The sequence below is a fragment of the Leptonotus elevatus genome, chromosome 5 (genome assembly GCF_054856555.1).
Source record: "Leptonotus elevatus isolate MCC_2025b chromosome 5, RoL_Lele_1.0, whole genome shotgun sequence".
NCBI lineage: Eukaryota > Metazoa > Chordata > Actinopteri > Syngnathiformes > Syngnathidae > Leptonotus > Leptonotus elevatus.
Genome location: NC_141243.1, coordinates 582,994 through 602,905, shown reverse-complemented (window position 1 = coordinate 602,905; position 19,912 = coordinate 582,994). Strand labels below are relative to the sequence as shown.

The following is a 19,912-nucleotide window of genomic DNA, read 5'->3' as shown; positions in this document are numbered from 1 at the left end:
TTCAAATCATTTCTTCTTATTATTTTCCTCCTGAAATAAAGATTTGAATCAATCCGTCCCAAGTTGAAGGATGACGCGAATGATCATCGAGCGAGGAAGGAAAAGCACGACGGGCCGCTGACCAATTGACGGCGAGCCGCCTCGGAAGCATCTTGATGGCTCGCTGACGGACGGCGACGCTGATCTAATCAAGGTCCGGGTCGGAAGGCATCCCGTCTTGCCGTCCCCTCGTTTCGTCCCCGCCCAAATGCGCTTGGCGTGGCCGGCGTAGCGTGAAGCCCGCCGAGCGCTAACATTAGCCCGCCGGTGCGCGTCTCTCCGGATGCTCCACTGAGCTTCGCCCGCCGCTGCCACCCGACCAAAAGCGCCACGTCGGCAGCGCGGAACAGGAAGAGGACAAGAAAAAAAACGCCACTAATGAGGAGCGCTTGCGTGCGAATGCTGGAAAGACGCACTTATTTTTAGTCCGCGCGGAAACAGCCGCGTTCCTCAACGGAACCAAAACATGGCAAGGCCGCCGCCCAAGGAAATAGATCCGCTGGTTCTGGACCTCCAGGCAAGTATTTCGCCGTCGGAAAATTCCGCAACAATTCCATCACAAAAAGCAAACGATGAAACGATATGGCGACTAATTCACGTGTTACTCCGAAAAATGTTTTCAAGACAGACGCCTCCAACGAGTGCGCTGCGCCGGGGTTTCCCCCAGTGTTTTATAAGCCTGGCGGACTGCCAGCCCTTTCTAAACATCTGAATACGAGTCACTCACGTTCGACTCATCGCTGGATGTCGGCCGTCGTCCACCAACCCCCCCCCCCCCAATACACATTTCCGCACTTGTCACCTAAAGCCCCCACTGAGCTTCGCCCGCCGCTACCACCCGACCAAAAGCGCCACGTCGGCAGCACGGAACAGGAAGCAGACAAGAAAAAAACGCCACTAATGAGGAGCGCTTGCGTGCGAATGCTGGAAAGCCGCACTTATTTTTAGTCCACACGGAAACATCCGCATTCCTGCGTTTCCCCCAGTGTTTTATAGGCCTGGCGGACTGCCAGCCATTTCTAAACATCTGAATACGAGTCACTCACGTTCGCCGTTGACGAACGACTCATCGCTGGATGTCGGCCGTCGTCCACCAACAACCCCCCCCCCCCCCAATACACATTTCCGCACTTGTCATTTGTCACCTAAAGCCCACACACCCCCTGTTGAGGAAAATCGATTTTTGTTATTTATTTATTTATTATTATTACCATCAGTCGGCTTTCGTGGTGGACGACAGAAAGCGGAAAATAATCATCGTTAAGAGGCTGAATTTCTGAGCATTTGACAACTTTAAATTGAAGAAGAGCTCGAAACGATTCATTGATAGTAAAAAAAAGAAAAAGGATGAATTTGATAAGCGATTGGTTGCTCATTCCTCGTTGCAACTGACCTTTGGAACGCGCCCTCGCATTCTACACTTCACTTCCACTTTAGCGTTCATGTGCAAATGTTTTTTTCTCTGCTGGTCACGCTTTTTTGGAAACGACTTGGGTCGGACTCACCCCGGCTCAGACAGGACAGGATGCAGGACGACTTGCGGCGCTCTGGTGGGAGGAGCCTCCGGAGTGACGTCTGCGAGGGAAACCATAGCATTGGCATTAGCATTGGCATTAGCATTGGCATTAGCATTGGCATTAGCATTGGCGTCAGCAGAAACAGGAAGCAACACGAGTGCGGCGCTCTTGCCTGCACACGCGTGATCGAAATCGACACGTCAAAAGGTTCAAACAAACAAACTGTCCTTGCTAAGCGTCCATGTTGTGAAGCGTTCCAGCAGCAGTCAAGCCAACTGTGACATCATAACTCGCGCACCCCCTTTACTCGCGCACACCCTCAATGAAATGACAGAAGAAACTCACTACGAGTGCCGCAAGTCAATGTTGGGGCAGTTCCCGACATGCCCCAAATGTTGAGGCCACGCACACACCTCAGCGTCCCCAAGACATTGAGGTGACCCCCCCCCCCTCCCACCTTAAAACCCACTGAATGAGTTCAATGTCAAGGTTTCTATTTTTCCCCGAGCTTTTTAAGTCACGCAACTTTCAACATTCCAACCTAAGTGACGCTTTGCCTTCCACGAACAAACCCTCAAAAAGCAAAAAGCAAAAAAGCAAATTCAACACGTCGACATTTTGACCGTTTTGAAGCCTCGTTCCGGCGTGCGTTCGATTAGCGCTTTCATTCCGAGGGCCGCCGTGTCAAGGTTGCGCCGTGAGCTCGTTTCACGGCACTGGAACGAGACAAACGCTGCAGGACGGCCGGCAAATAACGGCAAATAACGGCAAATAACGGCAACTCGCTTGCGGCAAACGCGGAAGAGGCAAAAAGCGCGAGCGGCAAGAAATTGCATCCGCAAAAGTCAAACGTAAAAACAAGCCGTTCGTGGACTTTTAGGCGGAGCGTTAACACCAAAGTGGAGGAATCGGACGCATCCTGCACGTTGTGTGCCTGTTAGTTATTGCTTGGGGGGGGGGGCATATTTTCAAATCATCGACACCAACCTGTGCGGGTGCGCGGGTGGAAACATACATTTGTTGAGTATAAAAAACCTTGATAAGAGGAGGTGCGTCTTATCTGATGAGTTGTCCAGAAGGCTGAAAATGGTTGGCAAATTCTGTCCAGAGGGGGGGGGGGGGGGGGGGTGTGCGCACATTTGTCACAGGATGTTGAAGAGTATTTTCTGCTTCAATTTTGGGTGGGGGGTGCCAAGGAGAGGGGGTGTTCCAATTTTGGTGCAATGTACGGGGGGGTGCGCTGCTTGATTGTTTGGCGGCATTTTGAGAGTTTGTTTTACTTTTTGGGGGGGGGGGTGCGTATGGTGAGAGGGGTGTGGCGATCATGAAAGCGGGTGCGTTTCCAAAATATTTGGGGTTTTGTTTTGTTTTTATTCTGCCAGAGATGTTGTTGAATGCTTGTTTTCTTCTTTTACTTCTTAAGCGAAGGGAGGTGCGTCGGCGTTTGAAAGTTGCGCAAGCTGAGAATTTTGCCGAGAGGTGGGGAGGGGTACTTTTTTTAGGGTGGGAGAGGGGCGCACCCACTCGATCAGGATATCGAAAGATTGCCTTGACGAGCGATCAAATGACCGCAGCGCTCCGATTTGCTCACGAAAGCCCGCTGACAAGAGTTTGACATGAGACAGGCCGCACGTTCTTCAGAATCAAAGGCGTGCGTCTCTTCTCGCACGTAGTGACAAGTCTTTGAGCGCGGGGGGGGTGGCTAATTGCCTCCCACACAGTTCGCACCTTGCTGAAATTAAAAATACGATTTGGAGAAAGCCCAAAAGTGTCAAGACGCCGAAGACGGACGCTGATTTGTTGCCGGTTTGACGCGCAGGCGCCGTCCAAACAACAGCCAACGCAAGGACCGGATTAAAGACACAAGAAAGACAACGGCGTCCTCAAGGAAGCCAACGCGGACGACTTCTTGTCAACGTCAAAGACAACTGCCGCCGATGTGGACTTTGCTTTGCTTGCTAAGCCCCGCCCCGTCAGATTGCGTCACAGACCCCCCCCCCCCCCCCCCCACCCCCCCCGGCGGGCCTTCTTTCAAGCCGACGTCAGTCATGCCGGCATTGACGACGAGGCGCCGACGCCGACGCCCGCGGCAGCGACAACGCGGAGCAAACTGGAAGCTTTTTGCACCTGCGCTCCCTGAATGCGTCGCCTTTCATCCCTTAATTGATGCCATCAAAGACGCGCTCGTCACATTAAAAGTCACTTCATGCTTTCTGGCTGGAAAAGGGAAAAAAGTGCGCAGCCATAAAAATCGGAGAAAAGCATGCAATGTTTAGCGTTTCAGTTAAAAAAATGGAAACCTTGTCTGAAAGGTCAAAGGACAATTTGTCTTTGGCCAACTCGACAATCGCTTTTCCGAACATCGAAGATGGTTGAAAGTTTTATGAATATTAACGACAACCTGCACATCTTCATCAATATGGTTTTTTTCTTTGACGTATGCAGTCTCGGTCTCGTCTCAGTCTTGATTCCAAAATTCTTGTTCTGGTCTCAGTCTTGATACTCTCTGGTCTTGACAATGTCTTGGTCTCGATTCGGTCTCGACTTTCAAAAATCTTGGTCTCGTCTCAGTCTCGATCTCCAAAAGTCCTGGTCTTGTGTCGGTGGCGACATCCAAAATTCTTGGTTTTGACTTAGTCTCGTCTCGGTCCCGTCTCGACTTCCAAAAGTCTTGTTCTGGTCTCGGCCTTGATACGCTGTGGTCTTGACAATGTCTTGGTCCCATCTAAGTCTCGACTTCCAAAAGTCTTGGTCTGGTCTCGGTGTCTTGATATTTTCTGGTCTCGACGATGTCTTGGTCTCGTCTCGGTCTCGTCTCGGTCTCGTCTCGGTCTCGTCTCGGTCTCGTCTCGGTCTCGACTCGGTCTCCACTTCCAAAAGTCGTGGTCTCGTCTCAGTTTTGATATTCTCTGGTCTTGACAATGTCTTGGTCCCATCTAAGTCTCGACTTCCAAAAGTCTTGTTCTGGTCTCGGTGTCTTGATATTCTCTCGTCTTGGTCTCGTCTCGGTCTCGTCTCGTCTCGGTCTCGACTTCCAAAAGTCTTGGCCTCGTCTCAGTTTTGATATTCTCTGGTCTCGGCGACGTCTTGGTCTCGGTCGACGTGGTCTCGACTGCAACACTACCGTATCGTCGTCCAGTGTACGTGACCTCCGTGTCCCCAAAAACGTTTAAAACAGCACCTTTATTTTTGCGCGTTCATCCCTTTCTGTGTGGCAGTAATACAAAAGCGTCGTAACATAATCGGCGGGATCTGAACCAACAAGCAAGACTCATGCAACTCGTACGGCGGTCAAGGAAAATCCAAGGCGACTTACCTGGAAATATGAACTGCTGTTTGTATTTGAAGTAACTGGACGCTGCAGAGAGACAAACGCTGTTAGAACTTTGGGATTCTTGTTTTATACGCCAACAGCGATGAAGACGCTCAGTTTGTCCGCCCATTTTGTGTTTCCACGCGACCACGCGGAAGCCGAGACTCCTCCCGCCCGACTCGGTCCTGCGGTTTTGCCGCAATGAAAAACGCCACCAACCGGTCAAGTTGAAGTGCTTCTGCTGCCGCGCCGACTGCGGCGACGGGTGCAGCGGCGAGGGCGGCGTGGCGCTGCTCGGCGGCGGCGGCGGCGCGGGAGACGACGGCGTGGAGGACGTGGTGGACGACGGGTTGCTGCTGGAGTCCGGCTGGTACGGCGGCGCCGTGTGATCCTGGGGACGCGAAGCGAGAAGACCAAAAAAGATGATGCGAAGGGAACCAAAGACCCACGTTGAGTCTTCAAAGACCCCAACTTCACTTTCCCGGGAAAATCCTTCCTCGGGTCGCCTCGTGCACGTGTTTAATCAATGAAGCGTCCATTTTAGTTTTCAATAACTTGAATGTACGTCTTTTTCCGTAACCGGTAAAGACACTTTAGTCGAAGGTCCCGCGCGGGTTTCGGCGACTGACCTTGTTGATTTTGTTGGTTTTGGGCAGAGTCTGACTGACGTGCAGGTCGCTGTACCTGAGCGGGTTGTTGATGTCGCACGGCACCGACTCGGTCCGCACCAGACGAGCGACTGCCGGCAAGACAAAAAAAGAAAACAAGGGACGGCGCGGCGGCGCCGCCGTTCACAAGCGAACAAAAGCCGCCTTTCGTCGGACCTTCAAACGTTCGTTATCGCAATGAAAACATTGACACAATTAGACGGGTAGGAATTAATTTGACGTCTTTACCTTGAGTTATTCCTTGGTGGTCTTCTCGGCAAAGAGAGGAAGAGAAGAACAAAGTTCTGAGAAAGGTTTGATGTCGCGCAGCGGATAAAAGCATTTGCATTTGCCGTTTTTTTTGCGAGAGGACAAAAAGAGAATTCGTTGCAATTTGATGCCTGCTGAATGACCACACAAAAGCGGAGCCGGGTTAGCGTAGCATCCACGCTAGCCGGGTTAGTTTAGCATCCACGCTAGCCGGGTTAGCTTAGCATCCACGCTAGCCGGGTTAGCGTAGCATCCACGCTAGCCGGGTTAGCTTAGCATCCACGCTAGCCGGGTTAGCTTAGCATCCACGCTAGCCAGGTTAGCGTAGCATCCACGCTAGCCGGGTTAGCTTAGCATCCACGCTAGCCGGGTTAGCGTAGCATCCACGCTAGCCGGGTTAGCTTAGCATCCACGCTAGCCGGGTTAGCTTAGCATCCACGCTAGCCGGGTTAGCTTAGCATCCACGCTAGCCTGCCGCTTCCAAAAACGCTGGCCGCTGAAAAGCCCGCCTCTCCGCGTTGCCACACAAAAATCAATCGGCACCTTTTGCTTTCAAATAACAATAATAATAATATTAAGAAAACGATGTTCTTTCAAACGTTGGAACTCTTTTCCTTGTTTTGGATATAATCAAAAAGAATCACCCAAAAAGGCAAATATGTTTTTTTTGTTTTGGATGTGCAGTATTAACAAAAATCACAAAACAGGTGATGCTAACTTTTTCGTTGGACAATAAAATGTGTGCGAGATGCCTGAAAGTGAGGCGGGAAAGTCAAATGTCGATACAAAACACACACAAATATTGTGATCCAGGCTACTTTTTTTTTTTTTTTTTACAGATCCATAAAAAAACAAGCCACTAAATTAGTACATACGCATATTTTGAGAGGTTTCGTGTCGATGATTGCAAATGACAATGAAATGGTACATTTCGAAGGCATTTTTCAAAGGCAAGTCCCCGTGACCCTTGACCCCAACAGAAAAAAAAAGTTGTTGTTGTACCTTTGAAGGATTCTCGGCCGCCTCGCTGAATGATGAGAAGATGGCAGGGCGGAGCTTCTTTGGTGCATTTATTGTGGCACTTCAGCCTAAAAGACGATTGCGCTCAATTATGGCAAACGTGCAATTCAAAAAGCGCCGATGGGTCGCACAATGGCCGAACGCAACATCGATGCCGCCAAAGCGGACGCTGCCGCCAGAAACACGCGACATGTTCACGTAACAGCGTTTAGTCACAAAAAGTACTTGGCGTGAAATGCGGGCTCGCGCCGTATTTTCATTTCTCTGCGGTACGAACGGCGACCGATGGATGCAAACAACAGGTTTGACCTTTTGCCCTCCAATTGCAGAGCGGTTATTTGTTACGCCTGCCAGACTGCGAACCGAAAACCGCCAGCACAAAAAGCGAACCCAATAGATTCTTCGGGCGTCTGAATCGGGAACGGATGGATTCGATTCGCATGAAGGCCGGATTTGGGACTTTGTACGATTGCTTTTGACTTTCTCGAATAGACTCAAAACAAAAATGAAGCTCGAATATCTTTTTCCAAATAAATGATCACGTTTGACATTGAAGAGTTAAAGTAAGAGAAAAGACTTTATGTCAGGAATAATCGGAGAAGGCGAAGAGCGGAAGCGCGTGGCGACGTACTTGCAGTTTTTACATTTGAGTCCAAACAGCATTCCTTTCCCACACACGGTGCACGTCTGCGACATCCAGTACTTGGTGGAAAACCTGCACCAGAAGAAGAAGAAGAAGAAGAAGAAGATGAGGAGGAGGAGGAGGAGGAGGAGGAGGAAGACGGCGGCGTGTGCATCGCGGGCGGGAAGAACAGCGCTGGTGACATTTGGGAACGCCGCCTCTCAGTCGGAGCGACCTTTTGCCGCTGACGCTGATCAAGAGCTCACATCTTTTTCTTTGCTTTTCTTTTTTTTCAGCAGGTGAAAATGCACAATAAACTTCTGCAATCTTTCTGGTGCGTTTAAGTTCAGGTGGGAAATTTGGAAACTGAACGGCATTTTCATGGGACAGAACATGAAAAGAATTGCAAAAAGGGGGACACATTTTCCAGAAACGTTTTGGAAATGTCCATTGAGATTATTGACTGTAAAAATCACATGAATAACACTCTTTTTTTTGGGGGGGGGGGGGGGGGGCGCAAATCGAGGGGCTTATCATATAATGGACTTGATAAGAAACGGCTGTTTTTCTCATTGCTAAAGGTATAGAAAAAGGAAAATCTTGTTTAGGTATTCAATCTTGGTATTTTAAGCGCTTCCAACTAAAAGCCTCAAACGTTAAAAATGTATTTTGCTGGCTCCGTAAAACCCCGCCTCTCCCTGCACCGATGCCACGCCCCTCTCGTCCGAGCCGGCCCACAAGCACACTCTGGCCAGTTTCTTGAAATGGGACGGACGTTCACTTCCTCAATAGAAAAAAAAGAGATTTGAAACAAAACGACTCGAAAGAAAATCGAAGAAATCGTAGTTGGAGGAGACGGAAGAAAGAAAAGGACAACCTGAGCGCAGCGCGAACCCTGTGCCTTCTGCGTCGCTTCAAAAGTGCATCAATGTAACATGTTGATCCCGCAAGCGCCGCCGCGTGAAGCGGCGCCGCGTGAAGCGGCGCCGCGTGAAGCGGTCTGGGAATGCGAGGCGGCTCATCGGCGTCGCAAACGTGAAGGACAATTGATTGCTTGCAACGTTGACTGATAAACGGGCGGTTTGCAGAGAAAGTGGGCGTGCGTCACGGAGTGAGCGGCCGCTCCTTTTCTCAGGTTGGGAGGGGCCGGCGCTTGGAGAGCAGAATGACCTCAAAACCGCACTTGGGTGACCTTTTGGGGGCGGAATTCAAAGCTGCTTTGTTGCGAATCTTCAATTATTGCTGTCATTCCAAAATGTCCGTTTCGGCCAGCGGCAGAGGACGCCTCGCTGTCCCTGACCGCCCGCCACGGATCGAAATGGAAAACACGGGCCGGCCGCAAACCTCGCGGCAAAGTTGCGCAACACACTGACCTGTGTTTGATGGAGTTTCCCAGATCTCGGCGCGGGATCTGCGGGGACCAGCGAGGCACTGACAGCGTGTCTGCCGAGGGACACAAAAGCAGACGGCAACTTTCAAACGCCGACTCGCCGGCAATCGTTTCCATCAAGCATTGGGAGAAGAACATTGAAAACAGGATCCCGCGTTGGTTCCGATCACCCGTTGCCGTCATTTCACTTCAATGCGTGTAAACGCCGCGGATCTCAACAGCAAATATTGTCCGATTGCGTCCACGGACGCCGGCAGCGGTCAAAACGTTTGCGTTCCCGCTTTGGCCCTTTTTTACAGACCTCCGCCAACGGAATCTCGTTTATGTCGGAGCTTTGTCAGTCTGAAACGGGACGGAAAATAAAACGTGCTGTGATCCGATTCATTGATGAAGCAATGAAATAATCGACAGCAAAGCGCAATTTCTGCTGAAAAAGCGGAATGCTAATCAAGTAAATCGAGTGATAAACGATGAAATGTTGACTTCCTGGTTACGATGTCGCATCGGACGCCTGCTGATGATGATGATGATGATGATGATGATGATGATGATCAGTTATATGCATGGAAAGTTCAACGTCTGTCCCGAAAGTTGATCGTGACTTTTTCAAGCAAGTTGAAATGTGAACGTTTTACACGGAAAGCGTCGAGAGAATCGGAAACGCGACAACGCGCCGGCAATGCTTCGTTAAAGTCGCGGCGATGACGATTCGGGCCCGGCGCCGTGACTTGCGAGATCGACCGGCCATTCTGCGACCCGGGACCGTCGGACCGTCCCGATCGATCCGCTCGCGACGCCATCGACTTGCTTTTTTTAACGATGCCGATAACGAGCGCCGAGGACGGCTGCTCCTCGTCAAAGCGCAGGCCGCCGTCGTGACTCGCTGACAGTTAATCTCATTCTCGTGGCTCCATATTGGAAGGCCGCCCCCTCTTCCTGTTCCCGCGGCCCCCGGGGGGGCTGCCATCTTCTCCCGGCGCTCCGATGCGCGTCTCAATTACACTCAATCAAGACGATAACTCAATCCAGAGCAAAGGGGGGGGGCACGTGATTGGACGCCACTCGGCTGCTTAGCGTGCGTGCGTGCGCGCGTGCGTGCGTGTGCGTGTGCGCGCTCATGGCTACTGACGACGCTACCGCCTCCACTTGGAAACTTGATCCAAGATGAAACGATGAAATGAATTGAAATCCATTTCAAGCAAACAAACAAATTGAGCTGTTTCTATATTTCAAAGAAAAGAAAAAACACGTCATGAAATCAAGTTGGAGTGAAAAGCCGCAGTGTCGCACCAACTCGGACCAGTACCGGATTCTAAAGTAGGATTGGTCAGGAAGGGCCCACATCCGGGCAGAAAGAGTCCAAGTGTGTGTCTGCGCGTGTGTATTTTGACATTCGCCATTGTGAGGACCAAAAGGAGTTCCGAATCGGGGTGTCCGCCGATTCCCATTTTCAATCCTAATTCATCACATGACGTAACTCACGATGAGTCGCACTTTTTATATCTGTTCAAAATGTACAATAGAATGCAAAATGCTTCTTTTCTAAATTGTTAACCTCATAGAAATATGGATTTCATAATAATTCAGAAAAAGGGGGTTGAAATTAAAAAGATGTACTGTAAAAAAACACGAGTGTGATATTGATTTGTGTTGAGGTCATTTTCTGCCACGAGATGGCATCGTTGCATTTGTAAGTGATTGGTGACAGCTCAGTGCATTTTTCTTTTCATCTTAAGAACGATCTCATCTTTAAAATGAAATCACTTGCGAAATTCTGCACAATTTAAAAGTGCTGAAATACAATTTGCCGAATATGCGAATTATTACGACTGCAACATTTTGACGTGGACGTGCGCGCTGCGTTGCAACTGGAAATCCCCCAATACAGGCTTTCCGATGAGGGGCGCTCATTAATCGCGGGTTTGAAAAATGAGTTGCATTAAGCAGCTTTAAATGACCTCAAAACGAACGCACTCATTTTGACACCCCTAGTTTTTAAGCAACACATTTTTGTCAAGTGAGGACATTTTGTCCTCACAACTCAAGACTTGGTTTTAGAGTTTAGGTTTGAATTGGGTTTTGGTTGGGGTCGGCTCAAGGCTTGGGGTTGGGCAATCCATTGTGATGGTTAAGGTTAAAGAAAGGTCATGAGGTCAATGAGAGGTCCTCACAACGATATAAGCACAAGAATGTGTGAACCTGGCCTGACTTTTTGACTCAACAAATCGTGCCAAATGCCGGCCGAGCATTGCCGAGCGGCCGCGTGTGTAAAAAAGGCGCGGGCGGACAAAAGCACGCCATGCGAGGCATAAATGTGCGTGCGTGCGTGCGTGCGTGCGTGCGTGCGTGCGTGCGTGCTACGGGCTGCCGTTCCAAGGCCGGCATGACTGAGCATCAATGGCGCCTCGAATCGGCAAACGAGTGCAAACGGCACACTTGCCATCGCCGCCACCGCACGGCAGCCATTTTGAGTTGCATCCATGAACAAATGTCACCGACATTTGCCAATTTGGCAGGTTTTCAAGACAAACTCCCCGAAGAGATTCTGTCCCGGGCCGGACTGCCCGTCCGGCATTCCGGGAAGTTGCCCGGTGAGCCGCTCTCTTTTCTTTTCAACGATGACTTTCCTCAAGGATCAAGAGTTTGGCCCACAATTTATGCAATCAATCCACTTGATTTCTTTAGCACATTTTATAAACAAGCGTTTCCAAAGTACGGCACTTTGAGATCCGAAATTTGCCGGAAAAAAATCGTCCATTTGCAACTTCATAAAGAGTTTTTTTTTATCAGAATATGACCACGCCTCCTCTGGCAAAAAAAAAATGATACGTGGTCCTAATACGCCATCGTAGCTTTCTCATGTCTTAAAGGGTTTTTTGTGTGTGTGGGGGGGGGGGGGTGTGTTGGTATTGTTATTTTCCTAACATGAATTGGCTTGATTGCTTTGGTCTGGATGGATGTCGTTTCCTTGCTCATGTGAAGCCGCTTGATTTTGCCCCGCATTTAAATTTAGCACGTCCTCCGAGCCAATTTCAACGCGCCGAGTCTCAATGGGACCCCCCAGTCGGTCGCTAGGAGACGCGTGACGCAAGGCGGCCGACGGGCGTGCGGGCGGGCGGGCGGGCGGGTTCGGCGCTTTGGAGTGGCTGACGTCACCCCGCGCGGAATAACAGTTTGCTGAGAAGGACGTTGGGCCATTTATATCGCGGCCCAACACATCCCACACTCGCTCCGAGTGCGCGCGTGCGTGCGTGCGTGCGTGCGTGCGTGCGTGCGTGCGTGCGTGCGTGCGTGGCAAGTCACCAAATTGAAACGTTTCCTGTTCAGGTGCAGTTAAACAGTCATCAAAAATAGCCTACGTGTCGTTCATTCACCTCAAATGTGATGTTTTCCTAAAATTGGCTAAAATATAGAAATATGAAAATATATATATATATAATTTTTTTTTTATTATTATTTTTTTTATTATTCTTGTTTTTGTTTGGAGGAGTTGGAAATTCCAGTCTTAGCGACTGTCTGTGTTCCCACCACAGTTGCGGGTTTTGACTTGTTTTCATGTCTTTTGGATTCTGTTTTGACGTCGAGTATTGCAGTAAAAACTATGCTTTACTTTTGTTTTGTTTTTTTAAGGGATTGAATTGATACTTCTACTCTTAGCAGTCCCCTTTTCCCCACACAAAACTGTACTAGTCCTTATTAGTGGTAGTCAAGGAGGCCAATAACGAGTGAAGGTCAAATGAAACGTCATCAACCATTTGCATTTTTTTTTTTTACTCCTCCAGATGGCGCTGTTGGTTTAAAGATGCAGTCGAAATGTCATGAATTTCCATCGCGCTAGTCTTTACTGTAGCTTTAAACCAACCGCGCCATCTGGAGGAGTAAAAAAGTACTGCAAATGGTTCACGAAGCTTCATTTTCCCATCACTACCAATAGCTGTCCATATTTGGAGGCCGGGCTCGGGGCGGCCGGCATCCATTTTGCCCGAGACCCCCGAACACAATTGCTGACATGAAATTGGTTGCGCAGGCTGCGAAAATGGCGGCGGCAGACGCGCTCGGCCTTTATGAGGCCGCAGGTGCGAGCTTCAACCAAATGAGCTTTGAAATGTCGCATCAGATTGTTTTTGCCGTTTGCGGAAACATATTTGCGAGCGTCTTTGACGGACGTCAGGTTCATCCGAGGCAAAAATTGTCTTCCAGGTTTGCCGAAAATGTTCGCCAACGCGGAAACTAAAAATGAAACGCCATTCTTTGAATTGGCTCCGTTTCAACGAGGTCGCTCGTCGCTGCGCTCGCTTTTGACAAAATGCGGACGCGCGAGTAAGAAAAGTTTGCTTTTGATCTTCAAGGACTTTGATTGGCTCCAGCTGATTTCGCGACTCGCCTCCTCTCAATTGTGCCGCAAACGAGCTCAAGGCGGCTTTGGACAAATTGGGACTCCCATCGGCAAGAAATCGTTTGCGTTGCCAGCGAGCCAGATGACAAAGCGTCCCGGTAGGACGTCGCGGTCGGACGTCGCGGTCGGACGTCCCGGCACGACAATGAGCCTCCGCCGGGTCCGCCGTTACTCCACCTCACGCCGCCGGTTTTGTCTGCCGGTGCTAAATCGGTAGCGATACGTCAGCCCCCCCCCCCCTTTGACACGGGCTCCATTATTCCCCCGTTTATTCCTCAGTTCCCCGCCGCGTCGGCGTCTCCGGCGCCGTCTAATGCTTTCCGCGCCATTCCCGTAGAACGCATTAGCCGCGCGCAAGCGGCCGCGCCCGGGCTCCTGCAGCGCGGCGACTCGTGCGCCTCATTGTTCACCGCCGGCAATTTGCAGCCGGGGCCGCGCTTAACGTCTTTCCCCGGAACGCCGAGATGGATTACGGAGGCGGGAGCGATTATGGGCCGAGGAGACACAAAAGGGCCAACAACAAAAAGCGGCTCGGAAGAATCGGAAATTTACGACGGCGTATTAGCGCCGCGTGTGAATGTATCTTTCGGGGGAGGGCGGGGGCGGGGGCAATATTCCCGGGAAAAAAGTCGTCAATTTGCCACTTTATAAAAGTTATAAAGTCTTTATAAAGCGAAACCCTTTCATCAAAATAAGACATTTGCAAACGTGTATTTACTTTGGAAAACAATGGCCGAACCGCTAACACGGCAAATCATCAATAACCGTTTTTTAATCACTATACGAATACAAAGTACGAAATAACCACCAATTACTGATCAATAAACAGCAATCGGGGGAAAATGCTTTTTAAAACATTTCAATGAAAAATTTAAAAGAATTGGATTTTTGGTCAAAGCGTCTGAATTTCTTGAAACGTCACTACTGAATATTCGAGAGAATAGAAAAGGTTGTTTTGTCTCTCTTGGCGGGAGAAATAAAGATGGAAGACGAGTGCATGCAAAGGTCTCACTTGCAGAGGGCGTTTCGGCGTGCACGGGCGGCGTGGAGGGCACGAAGGAGGGGAAGAAGAAGGATCGGAGGGAGCGCTCGGTGTGCAGGGGCGAGCGCTGGCTGGGCAGGAAGGTGGGCAGGTTCTCGCAGCTGCCCACGCTGCTGTGGATCTTAAGGTTCAAGGGCTTGCTCTTCTTCTTGGCTCTGAGGGGAAGCACAACAAAAACATTGCTGACGCCACAGCAGGGAAAACCGGCACCCGGCACCCGGCACCCGGCACCCGGCACCCGGCACCCGGCACCCGCTTCGTTCGCACACAGACGGACGCCCAACGACCGCGGCCTCAAAATCAACATCCACTCCTTCGGGAAACTCGTTGCGACTCGTTATGGCTGACTGCGACTCGTTTGCGACTCGTTTGCGACTCGTTTGCGACTCGTTTGCGACTCGTTTGCGAATCGTTTGCGAATCGTTTGCGACTCGTTTGCGACTCGTTTGCGACTCGTTTGCGACTCGTTTGCGACTCGTTTGCGACTCGTTTGCGACTCGTTCGCGACTCGTTCGCGACTCGTTCGCGACACGTTCGCGACACGTTCGCGACACGTTCGCGACCGGTTTGCGACCGATTTGCGACCGGTTTGCGACCCGTTTGCGACCCGTTTGCGACTCGTTTGCGACTCGTTTGCTACTCGTTTGCGACTCGTTTGCGACTCGTTTGCGACTCGTTTGCGACTGGTTTGCGACTCGTTTGCGACTCGTTTGCGACTCGTTTGCGACACGTTTGCGACTCGTTTGCGACTCGTTTGCGACTCGTTTGCGACTCGTTTGCGACTCGTTTGCGACTCGTTTGCGACTCGTTTGCGAATCGTTTGCGAATCGTTTGCGACTCGTTTGCGACTCGTTTGCGACTCGTTTGCGACTCGTTTGCGACTCGTTTGCGACTCGTTTGCGACTCGTTTGCGACTCGTTTGCGACTCGTTCGCGACACGTTCGCGACACGTTCGCGACACGTTCGCGACCGGTTTGCGACACGTTCGCGACCGGTTTGCGACCGGTTTGCGACCCGTTTGCGACCCGTTTGCGACCCGTTTGCGACTCGTTTGCGACTCGTTCGCGACACGTTCGCGACACGTTCGCGACACGTTCGCGACACGTTCGCGACACGTTCGCGACCGGTTTGCGACCGGTTTGCGACCCGTTTGCGACCCGTTTGCGACCCGTTTGCGACTCGTTTGCGACTCGTTTGCTACTCGTTTGCGACTCGTTTGCGACTCGTTTGCGACTCGTTTGCGACTCGTTTGCGACTCGTTTGCGACTCGTTTGCGACTCGTTTGCGACTCGTTTGCGACACGTTTGCGACTCGTTTGCGACTCGTTTGCGACTCGTTTGCGACTCGTTTGCGACTCGTTTGCGACTCGTTTGCGACTCGTTTGCGAATCGTTTGCGACTCGTTTGCGACTCGTTTGCGACTCGTTTGCGACTCGTTTGCGACTCGTTTGCGACTCGTTTGCGACTCGTTTGCGACTCGTTTGCGACTCGTTTGCGACTCGTTTGCGACTCGTTCGCGACACGTTCGCGACACGTTCGCGACACGTTCGCGACCGGTTTGCGACCGATTTGCGACCGGTTTGCGACCCGTTTGCGACCCGTTTGCGACTCGTTTGCGACTCGTTTGCTACTCGTTTGCGACTCGTTTGCGACTCGTTTGCGACTCGTTTGCGACTGGTTTGCGACTCGTTTGCGACTCGTTTGCGACTCGTTTGCGACACGTTTGCGACTCGTTTGCGACTCGTTTGCGACTCTCTAACTCCCCCTGTGACTCATTTTTTGGTTCGCAACCATCCGCTGTGACGCAATAATATGCTCCGTAACTCAACTTGGATTCACCGAACATCCAGCGCGCCTCGCGCCCGTTTATGACTTGCCAACGCTCACTTGTGACTCTGGAGCGACCGCCGTGACTCGCTAACACGGTGGACATTGTTAAGTCACGCATATTGGCAAGTCACAGCGGACGTCAGCTATCGCAACGAAGGGGAGCGGCGTCAAGGTTCATTTGAGTCGACCAATCGCATCAGGAGCAAACGTGCGCCTGTTTAAAAAAGAAAAAGGAAAGAAAGTGCGAGGAGGTACGAGTCACTTCATTCATCATTAAGAAAAAAATAAGTGACAGTTGAGTGAGTCACGCAATTAAAGCGAGGAAGCGGCGGCCCGCGGGTTCGCGGTTCGCGCTCCTCCCTTCGTCAGCTGCTCCGATGAGGCCACTTAGGCGATGAAAGCCTTTTGGTCCTCCGCCTCCTCGGATGCGGCGCAGACATGAAGAGGAGGCGGGAGGACTCCCCGTCTTGGGATTCTTTCCGAGTGGATCCCGAGTTCATTCAGCCTCCAGGAGGCGCCGACTTGCAGATCGCCGGCTGCAAACCAACACCTGCTGGCATGAGTGGGGGGCGGGGCCACGCTCGTCCTTTCCTTTTTCAAGACGCTTTTGTCACTTATTGCACGTCATCGCAATGATGATATTGTTGCCGCCATTTCTAATTACAAGTCGTTGATCATCTTAATGAGGGTTGAATCCAATTTTGCGACGGATAAATTGTCCGACTTCAATCAAAGTGTTTTAATTGACTCGCCCGCCGCTGCCGTGCCGCCTCATCTCATCAAGTCAATCTCGTCTAACCGATGTCACCGTGTGCCGTCGCCACGGCAACGGCAACGGTCGCCTTGGGCGAAATCTCGGAAATGCTGTACGTTATATTCGTTTCTAAACGATATTGAAAATGTCAAAATGTTGAAAATCTTCCTGTTGTTTATTTCAAAAATGCGTCTTGATTTCATTTTTCTGATGCCGCTTCTCATGAAAATGAGGCTCGTCCTTTATTTGGTTTGATTTTTGCTTTATGTGATCCCTAAAAATGGTGTCGTCACATTTTCCAATCGGAAGCCAATCAAGTTCTTCCTCTGGGGAGAAAAAGGGCAGTGTGACTGCTTAGTCATTTCCTGTTGATTGGTGGCCAGGCCGGTTATGTCGCCCCCCCCCCCCGACTGCCCCCCCCCCCCTCCCCGCCCCCCCAACCGCCACCAGCTCTCCCGGCTCATCAGGCTCGTAAAATACGTCCGGCCGCCTCCCCTAAACACTCGTATAAATTCCCAACCATGACTTGGGTATGAGCGATAAACGGACGGATAACGAGGGGTTGATAAATGTTGCTTGGTTCGGGTTCGTGGGTGTGAAGTTGCGCAATTTCAGAACGGAGTGTGAATGAGAAGGTGCGTCAAACGTGGATCTTGAAGCAAGTGCGTTAAAAACAAGCGTTGGGAAACGTCAACTGTTAGGAAGCGTTGGAACCCAAAATCGACAACCTGCCAACCCCCGATGCAAATCGCAATTTCCATCGGGGCGTGTGCGCAGAAGAATGGGACGGACGGATGGATGGACGGACTGATGGACAGATGGATGGTGGGATGGATGGATGGACAGACAGACAGACGGATGGATGGACAGATGGATGGAAGGATGGACGGACAGATGGATGGTGGGATGGATGGATGGACAGACAAAAAGACAGACGGACGGACGGACGGATGGAAGGACAGACAGACAGACGGATGGATGGACAGATGGATGGACGGACTGATGGACAGATGGATGGTGGGATGGATGGATGGACAGACAGACAGACGGATGGATGGACAGATGGATGGAAGGATGGATGGATGGATGGTGGGATGGATGGACAGACAGACAAAAAGACAGATGGACGGACGGACGGATGGAAGGACAGACTGATGGACGGATGGATGGACATATGGACGGATGTTAGATAGTTTGTAGCTGCATGGACACATAAATAAATGTATGCTTCTGGACTTTTGGGACATTTTGTGTTTTTGTTCTTTGAGGATGCGCCATTAATATGTCAGGTGAGTGCACGGCTTCAACAGTTTGCGTTTGGTTGCTGCCGGGACGTTTCCGCCATTGGCGTTTTTCCGAGGTGTACGGCGCGTGGCGGAGAGGGGGTTCGCCGCCGCCGCCGCCGCCGGCCCACCCCATCAGGATGGAAGAAGACGCTGCGCGGCTTCAACAGTTTGGCAAAGAGAAGGCTTATTGAAAAAGTGCCGGTAACCGTGGCAACGGCGGTGGCAGCACTTGCAAATGGCTTCGCGCAGTTGCCAAGCGACCGCGACACCTCATCGACAACAACAACAACAAGCCACGGAAAAAAGTGACGCGTGCTCGCGTCTTGACATCGAGACGTTTCAAAAGTGGACGTTTGGTAAGAAAACTTCAATTCAATAAATATGTCGATTAAATGTTTGCTTTTTTTTATAGATCATTCATTTAAAAACAAAAAATACATTTAATAATCATTTTAAAAATGTGAAAGTTCCAATGCAGTCATTTCAAGACATTTTCATCTTAAAATAAATGAATTCAATTATATGTATTTTAATATGACATAAATGAAAATAAATATTCAAATACATACATATTAAAAACACTGCATTATAAAATGATTGACTTTTTTTTTCCAAAATAAGAAAATTGGAAACATGAACTTTCACTTTGGAACACAATGCTCACTATTTTTGTTGATTTTCTGATTGATTTTATAGAGCAAAGCAGTAAGCGAATCATGATTGATTGATTGATTGATTGATTGATTGATTGATTGATTGATTGATTGATTGATTGGCACTTGTGCAGTTTCTGCTGCAAATTTGAAATAATGCCGTTTTAGAATAAAGGGATGGAAGTTAAAACAGCTTGTTGTTGTTTTTATTATCTGATTCATTGATTAATCAACAAAACAATCGGCAGAATAATTGATTGATCCTTAATTCAAAGCATTTAAATGAATATATTAAATACAATCATATTAAACCATGCCATTGTTTTTCATCAAATAAAAAAGAAATTCAACTTGCTTCAGTTTAAAAAATATCAAAAGAAAATCTCATTCCATTTATTAAGTGAACTTTTAAAAGCGACGAGCGTGAAAGAATCAATGAAAGAAATCAGTCAACTATTTATGCAAAATGATTCGTCTCAACTGTGGAAAGTTTGACCTTTAATGTCGTCCCGCCCAAAAAGGGTTGGATTGGAGCGAGTGGCTCGGCTTCATCGACTCTCTCTGGGTGAGAAGGCCAGCGGGACGGGACGGGAATGGACGGGACGGGACGGGACGGGACGGGACAAGACGGGACAAGACGGGACAAGACGGGACGGGACGGGACGGGACAAGACGGGACGAGACAAGACGGGACGGGACAAGACGGGACGGGACAAGACGGGACGGGACAAGACGGGACGGGACAAGACGGGACGGGACGGGACGAGACAAGACGGGACAAGACGGGACAAGACGGGACGTGACGGGACGGGACGGCCAAAAAGCTCGTTGGCAACATGAACGTTCGAGCGCGCCGTCTTCACAAACAGGACAAACGGAAAGGCCACCATCTTGTCAAGTGCTGCTTTTCGAACTCGACGTGCCTTTTCTGCAGAAATGTCGTGTGAATGCTGAAAAGATGAATGCTAAGATTTGAACGCGTGTGCTCATGAAGTCAGTTGACGAAAAATGAGGACATTTTTAAATAATTTGGGAATTGTTACACAGCAAAAAAGTGTGGAGAATAAAAATGCTTCAGCATTCACACGACAATAATAAAGAATTGGAATGTTTTCAGCATTCACACAATTTTAC

At 50.0% G+C, this 19,912-nt stretch overlaps 1 protein-coding gene across 6 annotated transcripts in view; it reads right to left on the bottom strand.

The window, feature by feature from the left end:
* Positions 1-19,912, bottom strand: part of ksr2 (kinase suppressor of ras 2) — a 61,224-nt gene that overhangs the window by 13,427 nt on the left and 27,885 nt on the right. For 3 of the 6 annotated variants that reach the window (XM_086075097.1, XM_086075095.1, XM_086075093.1), the window contains 9 exons: positions 14,227-14,411; positions 8,802-8,871; positions 7,438-7,521; positions 6,789-6,874; positions 5,766-5,786; positions 5,499-5,608; positions 5,089-5,260; positions 4,873-4,914; positions 1,545-1,614 (listed from right to left, as the gene is read on the bottom strand). In XM_086075097.1, the coding sequence (XP_085931223.1) occupies positions 1,545-1,614; positions 4,873-4,914; positions 5,089-5,260; positions 5,499-5,608; positions 5,766-5,786; positions 6,789-6,874; positions 7,438-7,521; positions 8,802-8,871; positions 14,227-14,411 (840 nt within the window). Of the gene's footprint in view, positions 1-1,544; positions 1,615-4,872; positions 4,915-5,088; positions 5,261-5,498; positions 5,638-5,761; positions 5,787-6,788; positions 6,875-7,437; positions 7,522-8,801; positions 8,872-14,226; positions 14,412-19,912 lie in introns of all 6 variants that reach the window. The other 3 variants (XM_086075094.1, XM_086075096.1, XM_086075098.1) reach the window with 2 other exon arrangements.